This window comes from Papio anubis, chromosome 16, assembly GCF_008728515.1.
Source record: "Papio anubis isolate 15944 chromosome 16, Panubis1.0, whole genome shotgun sequence".
NCBI classification, from domain to species: Eukaryota; Metazoa; Chordata; class Mammalia; order Primates; family Cercopithecidae; genus Papio; species Papio anubis.
Genome location: NC_044991.1, coordinates 54,863,734 through 54,888,184, shown reverse-complemented (window position 1 = coordinate 54,888,184; position 24,451 = coordinate 54,863,734). Strand labels below are relative to the sequence as shown.

General features: G+C 41.1%; 1 protein-coding gene across 3 annotated transcripts in view; it reads left to right on the top strand.

The window, feature by feature from the left end:
• Window positions 1-24,451, top strand: part of ATRN (attractin) — a 178,433-nt gene that overhangs the window by 125,344 nt on the left and 28,638 nt on the right. For 2 of the 3 annotated variants that reach the window (XM_031656597.1, XM_031656599.1), the window contains exon 25: window positions 20,578-20,639. In XM_031656597.1, the coding sequence (XP_031512457.1) occupies window positions 20,578-20,639 (62 nt within the window). Of the gene's footprint in view, window positions 1-20,577; window positions 20,640-24,148; window positions 24,419-24,451 lie in introns of those variants that run through there. The other variant, XM_031656598.1, reaches the window with a different exon arrangement.

Genomic DNA, 24,451 nt, shown 5'->3' with positions numbered 1-24,451 from the left:
CAAAAACAAGTTAACGCTCATCAATTAGGATGCCTTGGGACTGTGACTAAAGAACAGTTGATCTTTCCATTCTGGAAATATAGAGCACAAAAACTATGTTGTACTTTTTCTCACCACCCTCTCTACTTTTCCTGTCTCCATGGTCTAACATTTGTTAATCCTCTCATTGGCTTCTCCCTTTGCCCTTGCATACTCCCTGTGTCCCTCCTCAGCCAGTCTTGTAAGCATCAGCTACGCTTCCTTTTCCTGTTTCCTCTTGTCTAGTCACACATCTGCTCACAATGGTCTGGCCTCTTCCCTTACCACATCCTGAAACCGTCCTGTCATAGTGGGCCCCAATGATGGAATTCTTCACTCCCCTTTTTCTCTCATTGCATGGCTTTGAATCATCATCTTTCTTGTCTTCCTGGATTTTTCTTTCCCTCATTCTCTGTTCAGTCTTTTTAGAGAATCCTCTTCCTCTTCCTTAAACACTGGGCTTGTCTAGGATTCAGACCCCGTCCTTTTCTCTCTTTACTCAGTTTCCTGCATGTGGGACTTGTGGTGCCACATCTATTCTGGTGATTCTCAGTGCTGTCTCCAGACCAGCACTGGCAGTTGCTGCCTGGACAGCCCTACCTGGGTAGTCAAAGCTCCCTTTGTTTGGTGCATATTCCTTGTTGTGATCTTAGCCCCAGACTTCCATGCTTCCTTTCTCTGTAAACAACACCACCATCACCCAGTTGCACAAGCCAGGGTCTGCAGATCATTTGCATTCCTGGGATAAACCCAATTTGGGCATGACGTATTATTGCCTTACTTTACACATTGTTGGATTCAGTTTTGCTATAACATTTTTGATTAGAATTTTGTATCTATTTCATGAGTTAGAATGTCCGATAATTTTCTCTTGCTGTCCTTGTTATGGTTTTGGTATCATGTTAAACTAACCTTTAATAATTATAATTTGAGGAGTTTTCACTCTTTCTCATCTCTGGAGAATATGTAAGATTAGAGTTAACTGAACCTCAAGTACTTGGTAGCTCTCACCTGTAAAATCATTTGATCCTAGTGTCTTATTTGTGGAGTTATTTTTTAGCTGCTGATTCAGCTTGTTTAGTAGTTATAGGATATTTTGAATTTCCTCTTTATTTGATTCACTTTTTAATATTTTTTCTAGGTATTTATGTATTTATTTATTTAGTTATTTATTTATTTATTTATTTTTTGAGACGGAGTCTCGCTCTGTCACCCAGGCTGGAGTGCAGTGGCCGGATCTCAGCTCACTGCAAGCTCCGCCTCCCGGGTTCACGCCATTCTCCGGCCTCAGCCTCCCAAGTAGCTGGGACTACAGGTGCCCGCCACCTCGCCCGGCTAGTTTTTTTGTATTTAATAGAGACGGGGTTTCACCGTGTTTGCCAGGATGGTCTCGATCTCCTGACCTCGTGATCCACCCGTCTCGGCCTCCCAAAGTGCTGGGATTACAGGCTTGAGCCACCGCGCCCGGCCTTTTTCTAGGTATTTATATCATGTTTTTAAATGTATTTTTAATTTTACTTTTTAAATTGATACATAATTGTACATATTTATGAGGTACATGAGGTATTTTGATACATGCATACAATGTATAGTGATCAAATAAGAGTAATTAGGATATCCATCACCTCAAACATTTATCATTTCTTTGTGTTGAGTACATTTCACATCTTCTAGCTATTTTGAAATAATGAATAAATTATTGCTAACTATAATCATGATGTGTATTGTGCCATTGAACACTAGAACTTCTTCCTTCTAACTCTATTTTTATGCCCATTAACCTCTATCTCCCCAGCCCCTCAGCCGCTGGTAACCACCATTCTACACTCTACCTCCATGAGATCAGTTTTCTTAGCTCACACATGTGAATGAGAAAATATATTTGTCTTTCTGTGCCTGGCTTGTTTCACTTAACATAATGACCTCCAGTTCCATTCATGTTGCTGCAAAGAACAGGATTTCATTCGTTTTGTGAATGAATAATATTTCGTTGTATAATATATACAACATTTTATTTGTCCATTCGGTTGTTGATGGACACGTAGGTCGATTTCGTATGTTCACTGTTGTGAATAGTGCTGCAATAAACATTTGTAGCATGCAGTATCTCTTCAGTATACTGATTTTCTTTCTTTTGGATATATACCCAGCGGTGGGATTGCTGGATCACGTGGTGGATCTGTTTTGAGCAGTGTTCATACTGTCTTCTATAGTGGCTGTACTAAATAATTTACATTCCCCCCAGCAGTGAACTAGTATCCTCTTTCCCTGTATCCTTGCCAGCATCTGTTATTTTGTCTTTTTAATAATAGCCATTTTAACGGGGATGAGATGATTTCTTATTATGGTTTTGATTTGCGTTTGCCTGATAATTATTGATGTTGAGTTTTTTTCTTATGCCTGTTGGCCATTTGTATGTCTTCTTTTGAGAAATGTCTGTTCAGATCATTTGCCCATTTTTAAATCACGTTTTTTTTCTATTGAGTTGTTTGAATTCCTGGTGTATTCTGGTTATAAATCCCTTGTTGGAGGGATAGTTTCGAAATATTTTCTCCCATTCTATAAGCTTTCTCTTCACTCTGTTTCCTTTGCTTTGTAGAGCTTTTTGGCTTGATATAATCCCCTTTGTCTATTTTTGCTTTTGTTGCCTGTGATTTCGGCATCTTACACAAAACATCTTTGCCCAGACCAATGTCCTGAAGGATTTTCCCGATATTTTCTTCTAGTAGTTTTATGGTTTTAGGTCTTATACTTAAGCCTTTAATCCATTTAAATTTGATTTTTGTATGTGGTGAGAGAGAGGGACCTCGTGTTGTTTTTCTGCACATGGATATCCACTTTTCCCAGCACCATTTATTGAAGAACCTGTCCTTTCCCTCACTGAATATTCTTGACTCCATTACTGAAAAACAGTTGGCTGTGAATATGTGGATTTATTTCTCGGTTCTTTATTTTGTTCCACTGGTCTGTGTATCTGTTTTTATGCTGGTATCATGCTGTTATGGGTACTATAGCTTTGTAGCATATTTTGAAGTAAGGTGATAGGATGCCTCCAGTTTCGTTCTTTTTGCTCAGAAATGCTTTGGTTGGCTGAGTACAGTGGCTCATGCCTATAATCCCAGCACTTTGGGAGGCCAAGGCGGGTGGATCACCTGAGGTCAGGAGTTTGAGACCAGCCTGGCCAACATGGCAAAACCCTGTCTCTAATAAAAATACAAAAATTAGCCATGTGCAGTGGTGGGGCCTGTAATCCCAGCTACTTGGGAGGCTGGGGCAGAAGTGTCTCTTGAACCCAGGAGGAAGAGGCTGCAGTGAGCCAAGATTGCGCCACTACACTCTACCCTGGGCAAACAGAGCGAGACTCTGTCTCAAAAAAAAAAAAAGAAAAGAAAAAAATGCTTTGGCTATTTGGGGTCTTCTGTGGTTGCATACAAATTTTAGAATTGTTTTTTCTATTTCTGTGAAGAATGTCATTGGTGTAGAGATTACATTGAATCCGTAGATAGCTTTTGGTAGTATGGTTTTTTTCACAATATATTATTTCAGTCCACAAACATGGTGTCTCTTTCCATTTTTTTGTGATCTCTTCAATTTCTTACATCAATGTTTTATAGTTTTCCTTGTAAAGAGGACTTTCACCTCCTTGGTTAAATTTATTCCTACGGTTGTTTTTGGAAGTTTTAAAAAAATCTATTGAGAATGGGATTGCTTTCTTGATTTCTTCTTCTGCTAATTTGTTACTCCTGTATAGAAATGCTTCTGATTTTTGTGTGTTGATTTTGTATCCTGCAACTTTACTGAGTTTATCAGTTCTTAGTTTTTTGGTGGAGCTTTTAGGGTTTTCTATATATAAGATTATATCAACTGCAAATAGGGACAATTTGACTTCCTCCTTTGAATTTGGATGCCCTTTATTTCTTTCTTTTGCCTAGTTGCTCTGGTCAAATATGTTGATAATTTGTTGATGCTGTCCTCTAATCTTCGTAGCATCTGTGTTCATGAAATCCTTTGTCGTATTCCAATGTTGATAGCATTATTCACAACCGAAGTGTGGAAACAACCCAAGTATCTATCAGTGGATGAATGGATAAACAAAATGTGGTATGTATGTGTGTGTGTGTGTGTGTGTGTGTGTGTATGTGTATATATATACATACACACATACATACATACATACATATATAAAATGTTATTCAGCATTAAAAAGGAATGAAATTCTGATACATGCAACAACACAAGTAAACCTTGAAAACATGCTAAGTGAAATAAGCTAGTTGCAAGAGGACAGATATTGAATTATTCCACTTACATGAACTGTCTAGAGTACACAAATTCTTTTTTATTATTATTATTATTATTATACTTTAAGTTCTAGGGTACATGTGCATAACGTGCAGGTTTGTTACATATGTATACTTGTGCCATGTTGGTGTGCTGCACCCATCAACTCGTCATTTACATCAGGTATAACTCCCAATGCAATCCCTCCCCCCTCCCACCTCCCCATAATAGGCCCCGGTGTGTGATGTTCCCCTTCCCGAGTCCAAGTGATCTCATTGTTCAGTTCCCACCTATGAGTGAGAACATGTGGTGTTTGGTTTTCTGTTCTTGCGATAGTTTGCTAAGAATGATGGTTTCCAGCTGCATCCATGTCCCTACAAAGGACCCAAACTCATCCTTTTTTATGGCTGCATAGTATTCCATGGTGTATATGTGCCACATTTTCTTAATCCAGTCTGTCACTGATGGACATTTGGGTTGATTCCAAGTCTTTGCTATTGTGAATAGTGCCGCAATGAACATACGTGTGCATGTGTCTTTATAGCAGCATGATTTATAATCCTTTGGGTATGTACCCAGTAATGGGATGGCTGGGTCATATGGTAGTTCTAGATCCTTGAGGAATCGCCATACTGTTTTCCATAATGGTTGAACTAGTTTACAATCCCACCAGCAGTGTAAAAGTGTTCCTATTTCTCCACATCCTCTCCAGCACCTGTTGTTTCCTGACTTTTTTATGATTGCCATTCTTTCACAAGCATTCTTATACACCAGTAACAGACAAACAGAGAGCCAAATCATGAATGAACTTCCATTCACAATTGCTTCAAAGAGAATAAAATACCTAGGAATCCAACTTACAAGGGATGTAAAGGACCTCTTCAAGGAGAATACAAACCACTGCTCAGTGAAATAAAAGAGGACAAATAAATGGAAGAACATACCATGCTCATGGATAGGAAGAATCAATATCATGAAAATGGCCATACTGCCCAAGGTAATTTATAGATTCAATGCCATCCCCATCAAGCTACCAATGACTTTCTTCACAGAATTGGAAAAAACTGCTTTAAAGTTCATATGGAACCAAAAAAGAGCATTGCCAAGACAATCCTAAGTCAAAAGAACAAAGCTGGAGGCATCACACTGCCTGACTTCAAACTATACTACAAGGCTACAGTAACCAAAACAGCATGATACTGGTACCAAAACAGAGATATAGACCAATGGAACAGAACAGAGTCCTCAGAAATAATACCACACATCTACAACCATCTGATCTTTGACAAACCTGACAAAAACAAGAAATGGGGAAAGGATTCCCTATTTAATAAATGGTGCTGGGAAAATTGGATAGCTATAAGTAGAAAGCTGAAACTGGATCCTTTCATTACTCCTTATACGAAAATTAATTCAAGATGGATTAGAGACTTAAATGTTATACCTAATACCATAAAAACCCTAGATGAAAACCTAGGTAATACCATTCAGGACATAGGCATGGGCAAGGACTTCATGTCTGAAACACCAAAAGCAACGGCAACAAAAGCCAAAATTGACAAATGGGATCTAATTAAACTAAAGAGTTTCTGCACAGCAAAAGAAACTACCATCAGAGTGAACAGGCAACCTACAGAATGGGAGAAAATTTTTGCAATCTACTCATCTGACAAAGGGCTAATATCCAGAACCTACAAAGAACTCAAACAAATTTACAAGAAAAAAACAAACAACCCCATCAAAAAGTGGGCAAAGGATATGAACAGACATTTCTCAAAAGAAGACATTCATACAGCCAACAGACACATGAAAAAATGCTCATCATAACTGGCCATCAGTGAAATGCAAATCAAAACCACAATGAGATAGAGTACACAAATTCTTAAGAGACAGAAAGTGGAGTGGAGGTTACCAGCAGCTAGAGGGGAGCGGGAAATGGGGAATTACTGCTTCATGGCTATTATAGAGTTTCCCTTTGAGGTGATGAAAAAGCGTTGAAAGTAGGTAGTGATGTCAGTTGCACAAAATTGTAAATGTAATTATTGCCACTGATTTGTACACTTAAAAATGGTTAAAGTGATTTTATGTTATATCTTACTACAATTTTAAAAAGTCTTTAAAAATCACAGCAAGATGCTTTTGTAGATACAGCAAGCTTATTCTGAAATTTATATGAAAGGGCAAAAGTTCTAGAATAGCTGTAACAATTTAGAAAAAGAAGAATAAAATGGGAAGAATCAATTTACCCAATGTTAAGGCTTACTATTAGGACAGTAATCAAGACATTGTTTCAGGTGGAGGGGTAGACACATAGATTAATGGGATAAGCTGATCTATAGATCCGAGAAATAGAACGTCCAGCTGATTAGGATTTGATTCTGTTTTTGGTGTTTTTTTGAGGCAGAGTCTCACTATGATGTCCAGGCTGGTCTTGAACTCCTGGGCTCAAGTAACCCTCTTACCTCAGCCTCCTGAGTAGCTGGGATTACAGGTGCACACCACCACACCAGTTCCAGCTGATTTTTTTTTTTTTTTTTTTTGGAGACAGGGTCTTACGTTGTTGCCCAGGCCAGAGTGCAGTGGTGCAATCACAGCACACTGCAGCCTCAACCTCCCTGGCTCAAGTGATCCTCCTGCCTCAGCCTCTCAAGTAGCTGGGACTATAGGCGCATACCACCATGCCTGGCTAATTCTTTTTTTTTTTTTTTTTTTTGGTAGAGATGGGATTTCCCTATGTTGCCTAGACTGGTCTCAAATTCCTGGGCTCAAGTGATCCCGCCTTGGCCTCCCAAAGTGCTAAGATTGCAGACATGAGCCGTTGCACCCAACTGATTTTTGACAAAGGCGCTGCAAAGGCAATTCAGTGAAGAAAGGACAGCCTTTTAACAAATAGTGTAGAGCAGTTGGACAACCATAGGCAAACAAAGGAATCTCTAAATCTCACATCTTCTATAAAAATTAACTCAATATTGATCACAGATCTAAATGTAAAACATAAAACTATAAAACTTTTAGAAAAAAATAGAGGAGAAAATCTTTGAATCCCAGAACTAAGCAAAAGGTTTTTAGACTTGATACTAAAAACATGATTCATAAAAGGAAAACTTGATAAACTGGAGCACATAAAACCAAAAGTTTTTCTCTGTGAAAAACCCTGTTATGAAGATGAAAAGGCAAACTATGGACTGGGAGAAAATATTTGCAAACCATATTTCTGGGAAAGCGCTTGAATTTAGAGTATAAGAACTCTCAAAACTCAACAGTAAACAAACAATTCAATTAGAAAATGGGCAAAAGGCTGGGCGGGGTGGCTCATGCCTGTAATCCCAGCACTTTGGGAGGCCGAGACGGGCGGATCATGAGGTCAGGAGATCGAGACCATCCTGGCTAACATGGTGAAACCTCCTCTCTACTGAAAATACAAAAAATACCGGGCGCGGTGGCTCACGCCTGTAATCCCAGCACTTTGGGAGGCCGAGACGGGCGGATCACGAGGTCAGGAGATCGACACCATCCTGGCTAACCCGGTGAAACCCCGTCTCTACTAAAAAATACAAAAAACTAGCCGGGCAAGGTGGCGGGCACCTGGAGTCCCAGCTACTCGGGAGGCTAAGGCAGGAGAATGGCGTAAACCTGGGAGGCGGAGCTTGCAGTGAGCTGAGATCCAGCCACTGCACTCCAGCCTGGGCGACAGAGCGAGACTCTGTCTCAAAAAAAAAAAAAAAAAAAAAAAAAAAAAAAAAAAAAAAAAGGGCAAAAGACATGAAGAGACATTTAACCAAAGAGGATATACATATGGTGAATAATGACATAAAAGATGATCGGCATCAATAACCATTAGTGAGGTCGGGTGTGGTGGCTCACACCTGTAATCCCAGCACTTTGGGAGGCAGAGGCAGGCAGATCACCACTTGAGGTCAGGAGTTCAAGACCAGCCTGGCCAACATGGCAAAACCCAGTCTCTACTAAAAATAAAAAATTAGGCAGGCACGGTGGCACATGCCTGTAGTCCCAGCTACTCAGGATGCTGAGGCAGGAGAATTGCTTGAACCCGGGAGGCAGAGGTTACAGTGAGCTGAGATTGTGCTACTGCACTCCAACCTGGGCGACGGAATAAGACTCCCTCTCAAAATAAAAATAAAATAACCATTAGAGAAATGCAAATTGAAAGCACAATGAGATATCACTAGACACCTGTCAAAATGACTAAAATTAAAAATAGTAATAACACCAAATGTTGGAGAGAGTGGGGAAAGATTGGATCACTCATACATTGTTGGTGGGAATATAAGATGGTACAGTCACTCTGGAATATAGTTTGTCTGTTTCTTAAAAAACTAGTGTTATACTTATAACCCAGCAATTGCATTCCTAGGCATTTATCCGAGAGAAATGAAAACCAGTGTTCTCACAAATATCTGTACACCCGTGTTTATAGCACTTGACAGTAATATTTAACAGCTTTATTTATAATAGCCCAAAACTGGAAACAAGCCAAATATTCCTCAACAAATGAATGCTTAAATAAGTGATGCTACATACACACCATGGCCTAATACCCAGCAACAAAAAGAAATGAACTATTGATATACAGAAACACAACAACTTTGATAAATCAAAAGCAAATTTTGCTGATTGAAAAAGAAAATCTTAGAAATTTATATATGGCATGATTGCATTTATATAACATTTGAAAATGAAAATTTTAGATCTTGTATTCCTACACACATAGTGAATATGTATCCCGAAGCTTCAAATTTCTCTGGCTTCTTAGGACTCTGATCTCTAGACCCGGTTTTAAGGGAACTTACCTGATTAGGTCAGGCCTACCCACACAGAAGGAGGGAAGATACAGAGCGTGCCCGTCAGGAGGTGGAAATCTTGGGGGCATTCTTAGAATTCTCCCTGCCGTAGACTGCATTTGGAATAGAGCTTGCAGGGGTTTCAGTTGTTTCTCCGATCCGAAAGGGGTTGAGCTCTAGGTTCCAGTTAGTATAATTTCATTTTGGCAACATCTCCTGACACTATTAAGATATAGGTTATGTGTATTTAGTAGGTTATTTTCATGTAAAACACTTGATTAGGGTTCTAGTAAATAAATTTTATTAACTCATTTTACGTTGAGATTGTTTTTGTACTGACATACCTCTCCATATTCTGAATCTAATTGAACATCATGTTTTGTTGCTTATAGCTGACAAATGATTAATACTTTTTAGATTCTTAGTGAAAATCTTGACTTAACACTGCTGACACTTTTCCCAGTCTGTGCGTATAAGCAGGCTTTTGTGCTGGAGGTAGCCATACTTGTTGCCAATGCCGAGTTCTAGTTTTTTTCCTTCCAGTTCCCTATTGCTCCACCCTCTGAAAGTCACTGAAATGGTTTTAGAGCTTTCATTCTAGAGGGAGCTCTTCCCCACACTTACTTCTAAGAAGTAATAATTTTAAGTTTCAGAATCAAGGAGATGTTGATTTTCTTCCTGGTTTTTTGGTGCTCCTTATCTGGGCTCGATCACTAACTTAAATTAAGATGCACTTATGAACACTGCATTCAGGAGCACTTGTGAAAATAAACGATGGCATGCTCACCATTTAGTTTGCCAAGATTTCCTTGAAAATGCAGGTAAGTTCTATTGCAAGCGTGTCTTTTTGCTGTTTGGTACAAATGACCACACTATTCACTGTGACTAGACCCGTATCATCGTGTGTTCTCAGTCCTCGCACGACAGCCTGGTTGATACTGGTTCTCTCTGCTTTGGGAACCGTATCTGGCTGTGCGCTATGTGGAGGGCTGAGCTGGTGTCTTCCTGGATAGGTACATCATGTTCTCAACAAGGGCTGCGTGTTTCTTTATTGCTGTTTTTCCCCCAGAGCCTTAGCTTTTCTAGGTGTGTAGCGTGGCTCTTAAATACACACATTTAGCAACTGTGCAAATTCAGTAAAAATGGAGAGACTTATTTAAGGAAGAGAGTAGGGAAATGTCTAAATAGTGCAGTGTAGGCCATTCAGTTAAATTTCAGTATGGCTTTCAATGCAGGCAAAGCCGTTTTGCCTTTGATTCTCATTTTTTAAATGAGATTTTAAAAATTGTGAGATTATCATTTTTTTAAAGCAAAGTAACTGAAGAAATCTAATTCTCTACTTGGAAATTTGTGTAAGCATTGGGGCTTTAAAATGGTGATACTAAACTCAAGTTCCTTCACTCTGAACCAATCCCAGGATTCTTTTCCGTAATTAGGAACAGATCAAACTCTATAACTGCTGAGGGAATTTGAAACTGACTATAAAAATCTTTGTAGATGCAGTTAAAAAACAAACAAAACCCACAGAATGAAAAGTCCTGTTTCTAGGAGGGTGGCGGGTGTGTTGGGGCCGGTTGTGCCTGTTTTTTGATCGGTTGTTCCTATGGGTGAGCACACTTCCCTCTGCCCCTGCTTTCTGAAAGCTATCCTAGTTCTCCCCAGTAAGCCGGGGCTCAGCCGGCTTCAGCTATGTTCATAGTTTAGGGGTGTAGGTATTCGAGATAAAAGATGGATGGGCAGACAGTGTGTGTGTGAGGTGGGAAGGTGAGGTGGTGAGGCTCTGGCTTGTTCCCGACTCTACAACAGAGGTTGTTACTGTAATGTGAAGCTAATATAGAAGCTGTCTGCATGCTGGGTGTTTCATCTACTGTTTTATGTAAGAGGCCAGTGTTCACAAGTAGAGGCAACACAGAATTGGTATTGAGAACTGGGCATTCATTTAGATTTTAGAGTTCTGTTTATGGGTGCTAACAGGATCGCTATACTGAGCAAGGGATGTGTGAAACTTTTGTTCACTTGGATGTGCTTTTTTTCTTATAACAGCTTTATTGAGATATAATTTACATACCATACAGTTCACTCATTTAAAGTACACAATTCAGTGGTTTTCAGTATATTCACAGAACTGTGCAGCCACCCGTCACCACAGTCAATTTTAGAATATTTTCATCACTTCCAGAAGAAGCCCCTTAGCAGTCAGTCCCCATTCCTCCCTCATCTGGCAACCCCCAGTCTGTATTTCCTGTGTCTATGGATTTGCTTATTTGAGTCACATCATGTTTTCAAGGTTCACCTGTGTTTAGTATGTTTCAGTACTTATTCCTTGTTGTTATAGCTGAATAATATTCCTTATATGTATATACCACATTTTGTTTATCCATTTTTCTATTGATGGATACTTGGGTGGTTTTCACTCTTTGGCTATTATGAATAGTGTCAGATATACTTTTCATGTTTATATTTACTGTATAATAACTGCATATCCGTACCTCCTGGTGTTAGTTATCTGTATCTTAAGAGTTTTAAGAATTATAAAGTCATGCTGTAATTCTAGCACTTAGGGAGGCCAAGGCGGGCAGATCGCTTTAGCTCAGGAGTTTGAGACCAGCCTGGGCAACATAGTAAAACCCTGTCTCTACTAAAATACAAAAAATTAGCTGGCTGTGGTGAAGTGTTCCTATAGTCCCAGCTACTTGCAAGGCTGAGGCACGAGAATCACTTGAACCCCGGAGGCAGATGTTGCAGTGAGCCAAGATTGCGCCACTGTACTCCAGCTTGGGCGACAGAGCAAGACTCTGTCTCAAAACAAAACAAAACAAAACAAAAAAAGAATTAAACTGTACTTAAAGTATGTGTCTTTCTTTGTTTCAAACTATATTTAAGGTTCTTGTACAGCCCTGTGGGTTTCATCATAAAGGAAAAATGTGTCATTCCTTTGTCTCGAAAGTCCCATCTCCTGCTTTTCAGCTTTGGCTTTGGTTTGTCTCTTGTCAGCTCTTTAATGCTATTGTTCCCTTGGGTTTCATCTGGACACTTTTTCCCTGGGTAATCTCATCCACACCATCTGGGAACATTGCCTGTGGCTGGATGGGTAAATCTTTGTCTCTAGCAGACTTCTCTCCTGTGATCTCCAGAGCCAGGAACCCACTAGACTTCCTTAAAATTCATTCAGCCAGCAGACTTTCTGGCCCAGAGCAGCAGCTGTGAGTGGACAGCAGGCACCTCCATTAGAAGCTCAGTGTTAGAGGTGTGCCCATGCGTTCCTGGGAGCCATGAGAGGGGAGCGGAGTGCTCTGTGTCACCTGAGCCCAAGTTAAGAGAGACCACACCAGAGCTGATCCCTAAGGAGCGTGGGAGCTGGGGGAAGGGGGTGTTCATGGTGGGGAAAGGGAATGACCTGCCCTTTCAGGAGCTACCAGGAGTTTAGCAGAGCTGGTGACAGTGCTGTGAGCAAGGAGGTGGAGAGCTGGGGAGGGCCATTATGAAGAGACTGGAGATTGTGGGCTGTGAACTGGAGTCCAGATGTGACTGGGAGTCGTTGAGATGTTTTAAGCCGAAAAGTCACCAAAGATCAGTGTTTAGAAAGACCCCACTGGCAGCAGTTGGGAGTGTGGATTGGAAGGAGCCAGGCCTAAGTCAGGGAGTCCAGGTGGAATTCTTGTGTAGAAACCCAGGGAAGGGGACCATCTGATGACACACATCCCATAGCAACTTCCTTTCCTCCTCTTCACCTCCACAGCGGAGTGTCTGTTTTCGCCATACAAAGATTCCTTAATGGCAAGGACTGTATTTTATACCTCAGTGTCCTCAGTGTCCTGTGCTAATCAGTTGGAGATACTCCCTAAATGTATGCCATATGAGTATATAATTGTTAGTAAGAGGGCTTTATGGTAGGTACCAGAACTTTTTCTTTTTTACAACTTTTATGACTTTTATAAAGGAGCCAACACCTTTTTCTGATATTGTCAGAACAATTGCTGACCAGTGCTGTGGGCTGGCTGAGGTTGGAAACCAAGAATTTGTTATCTTAGTCTATGCAGCGTAGAGTTAGAAGATTGGATTGTTCTTGGTTAGAATTTTGTCCAGAGAGTTAGAAGGTAGAAGAAAAGGGAGGGCTGAGGACATAAACATCCAAATTTTACAAAGCAGATAGTTAAGTGCTCCTGTCTATATTGAAATAGTAAAAAGGGAAATGATTGGAGGTCTGGGATATGCTTCAAAATAATATGATCATAGGGAAAGTAAGTGGAGTGCGGATGAAACAAGGTTGACCATGAGCTGATAATTTACTGAAACAGGATGATGAGCACGTGAGGTTCATTATAGTGCTCTTTCTACTTTTTAAAAAGTTTAAGATTTTCCAAAATGAAAAAGAAGCTGGGCATGGTAGCTTATGCCTGTAATCCCAGCACTTTGAGAGCCTGAGACAGAAGGATCACTTGAACCCAGGAGTTTGAGACCAGCCTGGGCAATATAGTGAGACCCCCATCCCTACTAAAAAAGAAAAAAATTACACAATGAAAAAAATAATACAGGTGGTAGAAGAAGAAATAAAGGTATGAGTATATGATTTGGCCTCCTAAAGACAACTCCAGGAGCATGCCTTTGCTGGGCAGGCGTGCAGCATAGTGCACCCTGGAGCTGAAGTTCTGTTCACCTTTACAGGAAGCACACAGCATTGTACGGGGGTTTTACCAGTTACCAGTAGGCAGTCTCTAAAACACTCAGGGGTCAGGGGCAAAACTCCCTCTCCCTCAACCCAGCCCACCTGCCTTGGTAAGAATGAAAAACGGAGCTTCCCAGCAAGCCTCCTGCCTTCACCCCCACGCACAGGTGCATTAGGGTTTGAGGGCTTCTCCCTGTGGGGCCCTGGAAGCTGCCCTTCAGTGGGCTATGGCTGCATTGTCTCCTGATCTTGTAGCTGTGTGTGGGTAGCAGGCACATCGTCTCCCCATATCCCAGAGAGTTATGTCCATTTCCTGTCTGTAGTGGCATCTTTCCATCACTATCACCCTCAGGATAATGGCACAGGAACTAACAGAGGCACTAAGAGCAGTGATATATACTGGAGGGAGGGGGGCAGGGCTGATGACCAAAATCACCTTCTGTTTCAGTAAGAAGTTGGTTAAAATGATGCCTAAAATGGATAGATCAGGAACTAATAAAAACATGAATGATAAAAAGGCAACTCCCAGAAGAACTGAAAAGTAACCTAGTTAAAGGTGGGGGCCCCTGGAGAGAAGCCTTCAGAAGAGCAGAGGAGGAGCAGGGAACATTGCTTCATGACTAGCCTTTCAGTACCTTTTGATATTTCAACTATGCATGTAGTTCTCTATTGATTTCTAAATTGTTAATGGGTGTGATAGAATAGAAATTCTGGAGAATGGTAAAAAGGAATTGCTAGGAGAAAATCAGAGAAAGCAAGCATAGAGCAGTATTGAGGTGGGAGGTTGGGAGCAGACAGATGGTGAGTGTTCGTTTGCATGGCAGGAATGAGTGGCTGAATAGTATTAACTAGCCATGGGGCTCTGACCAGAGCTTGGGTATACAGTTTCTGTGCCAGCACAAACCAGCATTAGGTGTGTGGTGTGTGAGGCCAGGTGATGGTCATATGGATGTGGTCCAGAGCTGTGGTCTTGACATAGAGTTCCATATATGAACTTTGGTGGTTGTTGTTTTGTTTCATTTTTAAGAAAAAAGAAAGAGTTGTTTTATGTCACAGCAAAACAAGGAGGTGACAGCACAAGACCCAGGTTAGAATATACTCAGCCAGGGCTCACAGAATCTTCCATCCTTTGCAAAGCCAAGGCCTGAGTAGAAAGGCTGTTGGCTTATAGGGCTAAGCTCTTATGGGAGGAATCAGTCCTCTTCTGGCTTCCGGCCTTGCAGTGTCCAGAAAGGAAAGATTGGCATGGTCAGACCAGGAGCCCCGTGGCAGCCATGGGCACTTAGGCTCTCTCTGGTTCTGATGTGAGCGGTGGACACTCACGAGGTCTTCAGTGGCTGCAGACACTGGCCTCAGGGAGAGTAGAGGAGCACATGGGCTCATTCTGGGCTGGGCTTTCACCCTTGGTGGAGCCACTGGTCTGCAGGGGTCCATGGGAGCCTGCGGAGATTCTGCCCAGTACATACATACCTTGCGTTTTCTCAGACAGATGCTGCCTTGAAGCAGAAAGACTTCACCTCACAGGGTGGCCAGCTGTCCTTTCTCTTCCTCTCCCTGTGTTGCGTGCTTATAATAATGGATAGACAGACATCTCCACGGTAGGAATAATACAGCCCTTCTGCAGTCCATGGTTCCGCAGCATATGGTCAGTAGAGTTAGATGAGTGCTACATAAAGTGTAATTAGTTCTGCACCACAGGGTCTTACCTTCCTAAAAGGAAACTCTGGTATTGACTTAGAAATGCCAGTTTTATCCTTCCGACCAGAACCCAAGTCCTGACTGAGGCCAGAGGCAAATGAGAGGTCCTTTCTTCTCTCTTTTCAAATTTTCTGATTAAGCAGTGACTTTTCCTAGTCGTTCAGTATTCATTCATTCGTCCATTTATTCAAGCTTTTGAGTACCTACTTTGTGGATGGCACATAGTAGATGCAAAAATATCACATTGTTATGTGGTAGTGGAATATAAGAAATGCCATATTTCCTTATTTTTATGGTAATCTTGGACTCAGGTTCTACCCGCTGTACTTAATTAGAAATTCATTCTCAGCCTGTTTTGGCACAGACCTATTCTCTTCCCTCAGGAACATACAGAAACCTCAGGGCTGAACTGAGCTCAGAGGTTGGGGAAGGCCCCCTGGTCTGATCTTCAGTCGCTGACTGCTGTGCCCGATTCCCTGGCCCCTCACTCTTGAGGGCAGCATCCTCACTCTCGTGTGGCACAGGCTTGGACATAGAATGACACTTAAGCTCCAGAGCCTCCCTAGCCTGCCACAAGGACACCTCACATTCCCAGGCACTTTCAGAATGTGAAACTTCCCCTCCATTCCCTCCCTTTCCCTGCCTCCAGGTTTCAGTCCGGCCTCTCCTTTTGTTTCAAAGCACTGTCCTGTCTTCCTTCACCCTTATCCTTCCCCATCTCCCTCCCACTCCCCAAAAGAGCCAAACTAATTATGGGGCTTTAACCTTCCAAGTAAAGGTGAGAATATTTTTTTTTCAATGCAGTTCCTGAAATGCTAAAGAAATTGTCTAGGGAAAGGAGCACAGGAGGAGTTTTGTTTTGTTTTGAGACAGTCTCGCTCTGTTGCCCAGGCTGGAGTGCAGTGGTGCGATCTTGGGTTACCGCAACCTCTCCGCCTCCTGGGTTTGAGCAATTCTTGTGCCTCAGCCCCCCAAGTAGCTGGGCTCACAGGTGCACATCACCACTCCAACTAATTTTTGTATTTTTAGTAGACACAGGGTTTTGCCATGTTAGCCAAGCTGGTCTCGACCTCCTGACCTCAAGTGATCCACCCACCTCAGCCTCCCAAAGTACTGGGATTACAGGCGTGAGCCACTACGTCCAGTCTGATGTTTAATAATTTCTTACTTCAGAGTTCCCTGAAGTGTGGCCTATGGAGACTAGTATCAGAATCACTTGAGGAGCTTAAAGATATAGAGATAGGGATAGGGCCTGGGATTCTGACTTTGTTGTAAGCTATCCAGAGTTTGAGAGCCATGGCCTAGTTCTTGGAATACAAAAGTATATCTGTTCTTGTATGGGAGGTAGGGAGTTACCTTTTCATTCATTCTTCTACAACAGTAATTTAAAAGTTAGGAATCGGTATTTTCATAGACAGAAGATTGCAGGAATCCTCTTCTCAGGATATCTATCTGTACACAGCCATGGTATATGGTAAACCAAGTTTGTCCAACCCATGGCCCGCGGGCTACATGCAGCCCGGGACGGCTTTGAATGCAGCCCAACACAATTCATAAACTTTCTTAAAATATGAGGGTTTTTAAATTTTTTTTTTAAGCTCATCAGCACTATCGTTAGGATTAGTATATTTTATGTGTGGCCAAAGACAATTCTTCCACAGTGGCCTAGGGAAGCCAAAAAGATTGGACACCCCTGTATAGACTGTGATTATCACACGCCCTGAGAGGGAAGCAGATCAGTGGTGAGGGAGCGTAGAGGAGAGCCTGCCAGAGTTTCCAGTGGGGCCAGGGGTGCTGAAAAAGGGAGGCAGTGGTGTGCTGAGCCAGGAAAGACAGGAAGGACCCCCATGCACACAGGCAGGGAGGCTCTCTGGTGACCGTCTGCTGTCAGGTATAGTAATGTAGTGAGCAGAAGCACTTTTGGCTGAAGCGCAACATTAGTGGTTGAGGAAGTGCAGGTCCATAATATCTTACCCCAAACCCTGGGGCTCACTGAGCTTCCGAGTTCAGAGTTTTTCAGAATTGATGAACACATTCCGGAAGGCCCATGGGGCAGATACACCTTAGACATAGTGATGAAAGTGGAGTTGGAATTGGGTTGTGGAAGGATTAGGACGTGAATTCTAGGTTTCTTGGAGTGTGGAGTATGGTGTCTACTGTTTGGAAATGTAGAAGAATGACATTATGAGTTTTATTTATAAAATATAATTAGAATTTCTTCTTTGTATTAAAATAGATTTTTATATAGGAAATTTTCGTTACCTTCAGTATCAGAAAGGGCCCCAAATCCATTTCATCATTTCCATAATAAATTATGAAAGAAAGATTTGATTGTGATATTGTCTTTAAAAATGAAACAAAAAAGTATGGGAAAATAATTTTAGAGTTAACAAAATTTATAGTTACAATCATGAAGCAGGTATGATCCTGCTTCATGAGCCAAATTCATAAAAGAAAAAAAAATCAATCAGATCTTACTGAGTTCTATGAGACAGATCATTATTTTTCTTGTTAACGTATTGGCATTTATTCAGCAAATGCTTATTAAGTGTCAATTAATGTATCAGTGGCTGCTTTAGGCACTGGAGATATATGGTCAGTGGGGATAAGGGGAAGCCTCTGTCCTCAATCCTCACAGATCTTATTTGCTATAAGTAAGCGTGCAGATACGGGCTATGAATTAAATAGAGCAAGATAAAGAGATGGGGGTGTGGCTTCAGTTGTGCACAAGGTGCCCAGAAATCAGATAGCTGCATCATGGAGTCCTTCACTTGAGACTGATTTCACAGCAGGATGTAAAAAGCAACAGCCAGGAAACTCCTCAGTTTTCCCAAAGTCCTCTCTTAATCTCGTTCAGAGAATTATGAAACACTTCCTATGCCTTCATCCTTTATCCCTTCTTCAGTTGATAACTGAAGGGCTAAATCTGCCAAGTCTTCCTTTGCCAATGGTTTTGTGTGAGCAGTTCTCCAACAGCACTTCCACTAAAATCTTGTCTTTTGCAAAATTGATTTTACAGTTGGTTTGCGTTGTATGACTGTGAGTAGCGAAAGCCCAATTTATGCTTGTTATCAAGTTTATGCTTTTTACATTGAGTAATTTTTAGTTACCTAGTGTAATTTTTAACAGCACTCCCCTTCATTTTCAGAAGTGTTCAGTTTGAAACAATAAGTTCATCACCTTATCAGTCAAAGATTGACCAACAAAGACTGACAACAGTGGGTGGGGTGTTCAGCAGAGTTAGATGCTTCTAAGTGGTCAGTGCATTCGTAAACATTTTCATCTTACGAGTTTTGCCTCCTCACACAATCTTGTAACTATGGAGACTTAGATGATAAAGATTCAACATAAGAGGACCCCTTTAGAGTCTTGGGTACCAGCCATACTGGCAGCTGTTTTATATGAGGTTCTTTATGATTATAATTTGGACATGAACATGGAGTTGTCCTGCTTCAGCAAGAAATCAGGCTAATAACCATTAGCATCCAATGTGGGGAAAGGCAGGGGCTGCCCTGAGGAGTGTTGTGTGGCACATGAACACCAGATAGGTCCTCAGACAGTGCCCTTAGCATCCTGTGGTTTTTGGCATCTAGCAGGGAGTACAAGTATCTCATGGATTCTTTAAGTGTAAACACTAAGGACACACGTTTTAAAAGACTGAAATCCAGACAGGGCTGGGGTGTTCTCTAATCTGTTTCCTTCTCTCTCTTTATGTGTTATAACTTGGACTCTTCATTGTTTATATAATTGTCCTCCAATTGACCTTGTTTATATAATTGTCCTCCAATCTTATTTAAAACTTTTATGTGAGGACCATGGCTCATATTCCGCAGCTTTGCTTCTCTCGAGGAGCTGGAAATGGTTATTGTGATAAATGAAGGACAAGAAAAGAAAGTGGGTTTCTGTTTATTATATGAAATTGATGTAACTTTGTATTTCCTATTATAAATGGTGGCCAGAGGGAGGACACAAAAGCTTCAAATTCCAAGCCCCATAATGTACTATGGCTTGAGTAGTGTTGGAACTTATTTGTTTATGGAATGTCAAAAAGAAAATACGGCCATCAAGAAAGCAAACAGTGGAAGTCTCTTTTCTGACCCCTGTGAGTCTGGCTCTAAAAACAGTGCAAGGGTTGGGGTTGTGTGGGACTAGGAAAGCAGATCCTGGTCATTTACCTTCCTGTATTTGTCATGCAAATTGTCTGTACTGGGATTGTCACCTTGGTCAGTGATTGTTTGGTTGATAGTACCATTGTCTCTCCAGACAGAGCTGAGTTCCCTAAAAAAAGCAGGCAAGGCACCACAATATCTGGCTAGTAGCACGTATATTGTAGGTGATAGTAAGGATGCAATTCTCGTATTTTATCAATTCAGAGGTATGCATTTTTTCGTGGACTAATATCCCTGAAATCACGATGTGTCTTATGGTCAGTGATTTAAAAAGCATTATTATGTCATAGTTAAATTGACAGTGTTTTTCCTAAATAATACACAGAATAATGCCTTTTTCAGCCAATGTTATTTTAGAGTTGATGAAATATGTTGTATTTTTATGTTCTTGGTATGAAGACTATTAACTGTATAATAAAATTATTTAAGTTCTGATGACGTAGTGTCAGATGATGTTCAGTGTAGCAAAATGTGAGGCACAATTTTTTGTAAAAGGACAATATCTTGCAGTCAGTACACACTGAGTACATAAATGTTGACAGAATGAAGAGCACAGAATGGGGCTGCCCACCTGGAGGCAGAGCCATGAATCGGTACTGAGGCAAACAAGGAGAGCTTTGTGTGGGTGGAGGCGCAGGGCGGGAGCGCCAGGCTTCATGGAGGCGTGCGAGGGTCTCCAGGGTCAAACGAAGAGAACCTCAGAACTGGTATGAAGCTCAGAGGGGGTTGCAGGAGGCCGTGCTAAAGCCTTAGCATATTGCTATGGGGCTGGCAACTAAACAAGAAAACTAAAAGGGTGAGGTACTTTTCCTTAAGTGAAAAAAGTTTCCTTAACTTCTTTAAAATGTAAACTCTGTTTTCAGCTTAACTCTTGAAATGAGAAGCCTGAATCCGTGGTGGTTTCATGACCTGCATAATCACACTATCTGTTTTTCTGTCACAGATTGCCTTCTCCCAGCACAGCAATTTTATGGACCTGGTACAGTTCTTCGTGACTTTCTTCAGGTAATTTTGCTTATACAGACTCTCTCTGTTCTTTTGATTTAGGCGCTAGATACATTAATAGAGTATCAGCTTCTAAAAGAGAAAAGAAAAATCCTGTGTTTCCACCACAGATTAAATTTACTTCATATGTGTTCCTGAAAATTTAGATGTCAGTTACAATAATATAAACTCAGTCTAGCATGATAAAGTGAAAACATTTGTTCTGTATGTTCTGGCTTCCGGCGGGGGGCTTTGCATGTATCCTGTATTAATTCTGCATGTATCCTATAGATAATTTGACTCTTCATATGGGGAGAATTGGGGACTAAAACAACATTTAATTAATAATGGTTACTGATGTGAGCTACATATATGCTTATTCTTGTTCAAGAGATGATTCTGGTGATTATCCAAAGTTTTAAAGCTGAAAGTGATTTTTTAGTGCCCTGGGATTTTCTCTTTTATTTCCATAGATTTTTTCTTAGTTTAATTTTATCTTTTTTTTTTTTTTGAGACGGAGTCTCGCGCTGTCGCCCAGGCTGGAGTGCAGTGGCCGGATCTCAGCTCACTGCAAGCTCCGCCTCCCGGGTTCACGCCATTCTCCGGCCTCAGCCTCCCTAATTTTATCTTTATGGTAATACTATGTACGAATAATTGAAAAAGACAAAAAAAGTGCTGCAGTTTTTAAAACAGAAAGCAGCAATAGCCTGCCTTGCACCTTCCCCACCCCATGTCCCGCAATTTAAATTGTTTTAGTTGTTTTTTACTTCTCTGTATTTACACTTGGTTTTTCAGTTTTCTCTTTTGTCCTTCTGTAGAGGATGAGAATATACTGTGTTACATGACCTCCCCTAGCATCTCCCCTCATACCACAAAAGCATACAAAAGCCCCTTCTTCTCTTTCATTTAATACCATTGTATCACAATGCATGGCTAAATCAGTGATCCCTATTTATGTTATGGCCAGAAAACTCTTATTTACAGCTGCATTGAACAGTGATTACACTACCACATTTTTTGGGTAGAAGGATCATTCTTTGCTTATCCTACATGTAGTATTTTCCATGTTTTGGTTTTTTAATTGTTTGATTTTTCTATGTGCCTACCCCTGATTTATCACTATACTCTTGCCGATATACCTTTAGAACAGTAAAAAATAAAATAAAATAAAGTATCACTGTACTGTGACAGAACTGAGAAATTTCACAATGGTCACACACAGGAAGGTGTTCTCTTGGTTTGAATTTCTTTTGGAGTTGCCCACCCTAGAACCCTTCCGCCTCCTGCCCCCAAGTGCACTTGTTCCTGGGGCCTGCTGCCCAACTGTCATTTGGAAACTTCCTTTGCCTTCCTCCTATATTGAAGTCTTTGTTTCCCAGATCCCATGTCTTCATCTTCCTATCCATTCCCTCTTTTTACTGGAGCACATTCTCCAGATTTATGAGAAAAGATGCCTGGGAGATAACTTTACTGTGTGCTCTCCTGACTGAAAATATCTTTATTTTATCCTTACAATTTGATTGAATTTCTGGGGGCAGGTGCTATGGCTCACACCTGTATTTCTAGCACTTTGGGAGGCTGAAGTGGGTGGGTCACTTGAGCTCAGGAGTTTGAGACCAGCCTGGACAACATGGCAAAACCCTGTCTCTACAAAAATTACAAAAATTAGCTGGGTTGGTGGTACAAGTCTGTAGTCCCAGCTAATAAGGAGGCTGAGGCAGGAGAATGGCTTGAGCCTAGGAGGCGGAGGTTGCAGTGAGTGGAGATTGCACCACTGCACTCCATCCTGGGTGACAGAGTGAGACCCTGTATCAAAAAAAAAAAAAAAAAAAAAAAGTCCGACTACAGAATTCTAGGTTCAAAATCATTTTCCATTAGAATTTAGAAGACATAGGCCGGGCGCGGTGGCTCAAGCCTGTAATCCCAGCACTTTGGGAGGCCAAGATGGGCGGATCACGAGGTCAGGAGATCGAGACCATGCTGGCCAACACGGTGAAACCCCGTCTCTACTAAAAAATACAAAAAATTAGCCGGGCGAGGTGGCGGGCGCCTGTAGTCCCAGCTACTCCGGAGGCTGAGGCAGGAGAATGGCGTGAACCCAGGAGGCGGAGCTTGCAGTGAGCTGAGATCCGGCCACTGCACTCCAGCCTGGGCGACAGAGCGAGACTCCGTCTCAAAAAAAAAAAAAAAAAAAAAAAAGACATTATACTGTTTTTTCTGGTGTCCAGTATAATATTGAGAAGACTAGTGCTGTTATAATTCCCACTCTTTGTATGGGATCCATTTTCTCTCTTAAAAAAGTATATTTAAGTGTAATATAAAGTTACAGAAACATTTACAAATCCTATGTGTGTAGCTCAGTGAATTATCACAAATTGAACGTGTCTAGAGTATTGGTAATATTATCTCTTGTTCACCCAGAACATTTCAGGCTCCTTATTTCTTCTATGTCAGTTTTGGCAAGTTGTATATAGTTTTCCATCTGTTCCATTCTCTTGTTCACTCAAAACATGAGTTAATATTAACCAATACTTTAGAAGTTCCTCTTGTGTTTCCCCTCATTCATAACCCCCTGCCTCTTCCCCAAAGGTACCATTTACCTGACTTCTCAAACCATGCATTGCATTTGCTATTTTTGAAATGCATATAAATTATTATTTCTGTTTTTTGAAACTGAGTCTCTCTCTGTCGCCCAGGCTAGAGTGCAGTGTCATGATCTTGGCTCACTGCAACCTCCGCCTCCTAGATTCAAGCAGTTCTCCTGCCTCAGCCTCCCAAGTAACTGAGATTACAGGCACGTGCCACCATGCATGGCTAATTTTTGTATTTTTAGTAGAGACGGGGTTTCACCATGTTGGCCAGGCTGATCTTGAACTCCTGACCTCAAGTCATCCACCCGCCTCAGCCTCCCAAAGTGCTGGGATTACAGGCATGAACCACCGCACTCTAAATGTATATAAATTAAATCAGAACATAAATTTTAAGATGATTTAGTTGATGAAGAAAATATTGAAAACTTGTGGGATGCAGTTAAAGTTGTACTTAGAGGTTATAGCTTTAAATCCGTGGTTCTCAATCTTAGCTGCACCTAGAATCACTTGGGGAGCTTTTGATATCCAAGCCACTTTTCAGACCATTTGACTCAGAACCTCTAGGGGTGCACTCCAAACGTTTGAAAACTCTCCAGGTGATTCCAGTGTGCAACTAAGGTTGAAAATCACTGCTTTAAAAGCAATATTAGAAAAGAAAAAACATTCCTCTCAATAACTCAGAAAAAGAACTGCTAATTAAACCTAAAGAAGTAGAAGAAAGAAAAATATAAATAAGAGCAAAAATTAATTATCTAAGGGAAGAAGTACAGTAGAGAGGATCTTAAAAACTGTGAATTGGATCTTTGAAAAGAGTAAGAATAATATTGACAAACCCCTGGCAAGATTAACCAGGAAAAAAGAGAGAAGGAATATGTAGCCAATGTAAGAAATGAAAAGGGGGGCATTCCTCCAAATCCCGCAGACATTTTTTTCCTCCAGAAGGATATTTGATGAACAACTTTATGTGAATGAGTTTGAAAATGAAACAGATGGAATGGGACCATTAAAAGAAAAATATGCAACTTGCCAAAATTGACACAGAAGAAGTAAGAAGCCTGAATAGTTCTGTATCCATTTTCAAAAACAATACTAATTTAAGTTTTGTCATAGTGAAAACTCTAGGCCCCAGGTGGCTTCACTGGTAACATAACCTTTTTAGGCCAGGTGCAGTGGCTCACACCTATAATCCCAGCACTTTGGGAGGCTGAGGTGGGCAGATCATGAGGTCAGGAGATCGAGACC